Source organism: Centruroides vittatus, unplaced genomic scaffold, assembly GCF_030686945.1.
Source record: "Centruroides vittatus isolate TY-2023 unplaced genomic scaffold, ASM3068694v2 contig_717, whole genome shotgun sequence".
Classification (NCBI taxonomy): Eukaryota; Metazoa; Arthropoda; class Arachnida; order Scorpiones; family Buthidae; genus Centruroides; species Centruroides vittatus.
In genome coordinates, this window is record NW_027122456.1 from 1,674,709 (window position 1) to 1,679,213 (window position 4,505).

Genomic DNA, 4,505 nt, shown 5'->3' on the forward strand with positions numbered 1-4,505 from the left:
TGTTTAACAGTACGGACTTACGCCGAATAATATAGAATTAACTTTAACTGATTTGTGTCAGTTTTAGCCTTACCAGACCTTTCGCAAGAACCAGCAGAGACCGCGGTTATATGATAATGTAAACTTCATAGATTTCCGGAGAAAATCCTTAAAGATCTCAAGTCTTTTCTGATATTTTTTAGTCGGCTGAAGAGGGGCCTATGCAGCCCGAAACCTACACAAACACAGGTGTATGTACCAACTGAAATAAATTTTTTGATAAACATTGCCAAGTGTCCGTGTGCTTAACCTTATGGAGTTTATGAATCAACAGTTAATTAACTCGAAATTTTAAATGATAAATTATGAAAATCAAGACGATAAATATTCTGCAATTTTATTTATTAAATTAAGAAAGCGTCTTTCTTCATTCTTTCGATCTTTTCAAAATTTAATGGGATTTATTCTGAAAAATAAATCAATTTGCTTAAATTCAAAAAACACTATCTGTTAAGATACTGTTGCACATTTATTTCTGTTAAAGATACTTGTGTATTTATAATTGATAATAAAAAGAAATAAATATCTTTTAAAACAAAGTGTACAGAATTTAATTTGTACTTCTTAATTTCCGATTAGCTGTATACAAACTTACGGCTTCGACCAGAAGTCACGTTATATCAATTCAAATATTTTTCTCTGAACGGAGTTAGATAATTGACCGGCATGACTGGATTGTTAACAGGAAAAGTATGATGTACAGGGGCGAGATACTACTAAAATCAAGAGTATATATTTTAAATTAAATAAAGTTTAAATATGATTAAAAATTGCAGTCCGGCATTACAATTATATAAAATTACATTTAGGCTAAAATTTATTCTAAGTAAAATGTCGGAATTTCAAATGAAAATACAAAATCTCGTAAACGTCTAAAGAATTGTAAGATTTATTTGTATAAATATAAAATATTCGAAGATTATTTGTGTGACAATGCGCGAAGAGCCCCCTATGCTTCCGCACCACTTGACCGAAGGGTCGACATCGCTTCGGCGATGACTACGTCAGGATAGATGACACCTCGCAGCAACTAAGACTGTTTTTGGTTTAAGTATGCAAAATACAATAGACTAGTGCTTCTCAATTTTTGTGTAAAGGACGTTTTTTTCATTTCAACCCTTCACTGATTAGTATTTTTTGTGCGCCATCCATAATACCACGCTCAACTATATACGATTGTATTGCCACCAAAGGTGGTCATTTTGAATATGTTCTTTAAGAAATCGAATGACATAAGACCTGTGGGTTTTTTCACATTTCGTCATTCTTTTCCGTTTTGACCTTCCGACATTTAATTTAAACAATTTAATTAACCTATTGTCTGCCTCTCACAATCTTATTATATACGAATCAATGAAATTCTGCGAGAATTTAAATCAGCGTAAATTTTGAGCTTTTTAAGGCTTCGAGCAGACTGCTTTATATCGAATCAGCGTTAAGCAAGGCAGCGTTAAGCGCGGTCTTGCTTAACGCTGTACTTCCAAAAACAAATAACGGCTTCTGTACAAACTTCCAGTTTGTACAGAAGCCGTTATTTCAATTCAAAATTTTCCCTGAACTGAGATAGCAATAGTCGTGCCAATCATCTATCAAGAAAAGTATGATGTGCGGAGGCAAGACATTACTAAAAAATTGAGAACATTCACAAAAAATTGCAACTCAGTATTGTGACGATATCACAATAAATAAATGCTTGTTTGTATATTAATTTTATAATAATTTTGTAGACAATGATCTAAACCTCAAAACATTTTGAAATAATTTATTTTATTACCAGTTAACATTCAGAATTTATAAAGAATTATACAGTTGAAAAATCACCTTATCTGGACATACCTCATTTGAAAAAGTTACTTCTAAAATTTAGCTACAAAAATGTTTCCAAATCTTCAAAATTATTTTCTAAATCTACATATATAATACATATTATATAATATACTGTATATATAAAGTGCAAAGAAAAAAAAAAAAAATATATATATATAAAATAATTTCCAATGGCTTCTCCTCTCTCACCAATAAATATTTTCCTCCCTTATGCAATTTTACCAGGGAATTTCAGACTTAAGTATGAGCACGCCGGAATTTGCTGCAGTCTGACGCATTGTACCACTCTAAACGAGCTCGAATTTGTGATTGATCTGTCATTCATTTGACCAAGACCAATCAAAACAAAGCTTACAGCCTTCACCACAAAATATGAAAAGATGGATCACGATATTCTTCCCCATAACGCGTGTGGAAGTAAGAGACTGTAAAATTTACTTATGGGCAAAGGGCTACAAAAGAAAAAAACATTAAACAATGAGGTATGTCCAGTAAGGTGTTTCATTCGTCCTCAACTGGAAGCTTTGGCAAAGAGGGTGTAGGTCAGATCGTAATTCTTGAAGCGGCAAAACTGTAGTTCTGTACGACAGTAGTTACGAAATTCGGCACAGTGAAATTCATTGTGTGTGTTGATGGCCAGAGATAACTAAATTAGAAAGAAAGGTTTGTCAATTTAAAAATGAATTATAAAACTAACCCTTAAATTACATACCTTATTTGCCAAAATGGTCATAATGAATTTTCCTGGATGAAAAGTACGCAGTAATCGAGAAATCAATTCATGATAAGATTCCTAAATATTAAAGATAAAATTCTCAACGTAAAAACCAAATTTAAACAAATATAATGCAATTCTATAATTCAACTGCATCCTCTAGACCTGTGGTTCTCAATTCATGGTCTGTGGAACACAGGTGCTCCATGAAGCCACTTCAAGTGTTCCACAAAAATTAAAATATACAATTAAAAATTGTTGCAAAAGAAAAATTGATACAATGTACAATAACTTTTGTATGGGAATGTAATCAGTAAACACCAATGACATCATACTAGACAGTGTGCGCTCTTGATTTCAAAAAAGTTTGCCACCCTGCTTTAAAGCTAGTGTACTGTGGGGGGTTGTCAAAGTTTAGTATTCCCTGACTTCAAAAAGATTGAGAACCATGGCTCTATACCAGTGTTTTTCAATTACTGGTCTATGGACTGATATTTTTCAAACTAGCACTGCGTCCACAGAAAAATTTTTGATCATACCGACACTGGCACAGTTAATTACAGATGACATTTAAATAGTAATCTACAATTACATACAGAAACTGTAGATAAGCATAATTCATAGTTGCATATAATTATTGGTCCTATGCAAAATTATTCATAATTTTACTGGTCCATGGATAAGAAAAACATTAAAAAACACTGCTGTGACAATCTACAGTAACAAGTCTTGCCAAAACATTTCTCAAATCCTTAACTTTTTTGTAACATCCTAGTTACAAAATGCATTTCGAAACTACACCGTTAGAAAAGTTTAATATTAAGAAATAAAATGTGTGTTTTGGCAAGACTTGTCTTATTGTAGATTTTGTCGATAAGACTGAAGTTGAATTACATAAATAACCAAATTACCTATAATTTATTACAAACCTGAGGAATATTAGTTTCAAAACTCACATATGAACAAAGTGGTTCTGGTGTGATGTGAATTGTTATGTAATAACCCTACATATAAATAAGATCATTATTAATCATCAATTTTAAATTGATTTCAAAGATTAAACAAAACTTACTCCTTTCAGTAAACCATTCATAGAATATCCACATGGATTAAAGAGAAAATCATCAATAGTCACCCCTGGTAGCAGTTTATCAATTCCTGACTTCTGAGTTGCATCTTTAGCAGATGCACTCACTTCTCTTGTGAATATTTTCATTATCTTTTGATCTAAATCTTGCATGATAATGTGTTTTTCATTAAGGAATATTTTAAAGGAATTATTATGTCAGTTGAAAAAAATTAATGAAAAGGATATCTCCAAAGTTTGGTCTGGAACTTGAATTCCTCCAAATTGTACAGATGGATTCAATGTATATAGATACCTGTAATAAAATTTAAACTTCATAAATTGAAAATGATTAGATTTTAGTTTTAAGTTTATACTTCAAACAATGAAAGAAGTGCACATGAACATTAGCATTTAAAATTTGGTGCTTCAGTTAAAACCAAAAATATACTTTGGAAGAGTACCAGAATCAAACTTTTAAAATGAGTGTGGTTAATTCAAGAAGAGAGCATATAAGGGGCTGTCCATAAATTACATAAGGTATTTTGGAGTGGGTGGGGTCAAGGATTTCTTACAATTTCTTACTCGGGGGTAGGGGTAATAGATCTCGTCTTACGTAATATTCTTATTTTTATGTTTTGATCTCATTGAGTGGTGGAGTTTTGAATTTGGCGGTTTCTATTAAGAATGCTTGTTGTACTAACACTATCAGGTGTGACGTGATAAAATAATAACTCTAGCAAACTCACTCTTTAAACATTTTTTTATCATGGGAGAAAGGCCATGTGGTGGTTTCTCTCTCTCTTTTTTTTTTTATATTAGAATAAGTGCACCACTCCTATGGGTATATAACACTAA

The 4,505-nt window shown here is 31.7% G+C and overlaps 1 protein-coding gene across 1 annotated transcript; it reads right to left on the reverse strand.

Annotated features, from left to right (window-relative positions):
* Positions 1–1,784: 1,784 nt before the first annotated feature.
* Positions 1,785–3,986, reverse strand: LOC136980600 (S-adenosylmethionine decarboxylase proenzyme-like). Its single transcript, XM_067276741.1, has 5 exons — positions 3,895–3,986; positions 3,654–3,825; positions 3,511–3,585; positions 2,579–2,659; positions 1,785–2,512 (listed from the first exon to the last, which is right to left on the reverse strand). Exons 1-5 carry the CDS (start codon positions 3,984–3,986, stop codon positions 2,378–2,380), a joined length of 555 nt encoding a protein of 184 aa, XP_067132842.1. The 3' UTR covers positions 1,785–2,377.
* Between the last annotated feature and the right edge of the window lie 519 nt (positions 3,987–4,505).

Bases quoted from the DNA above. Each gene is read 5' to 3' on its own strand.
- LOC136980600 (XM_067276741.1), bottom strand. From the start codon at position 3,986: ATGAAGTTTAAATTTTATTACAGGTATCTATATACATTGAATCCATCT. The intron at 3,826-3,894 runs ATCCTTTTCATT...TGAAAAACACAT, and splicing joins CCAGACCAAACTTTGGAGAT to TATCATGCAAGATTTAGATC. The intron at 3,586-3,653 runs GTAAGTTTTGTT...ATTTATATGTAG, and splicing joins TGAATGGTTTACTGAAAGGA to GGTTATTACATAACAATTCA.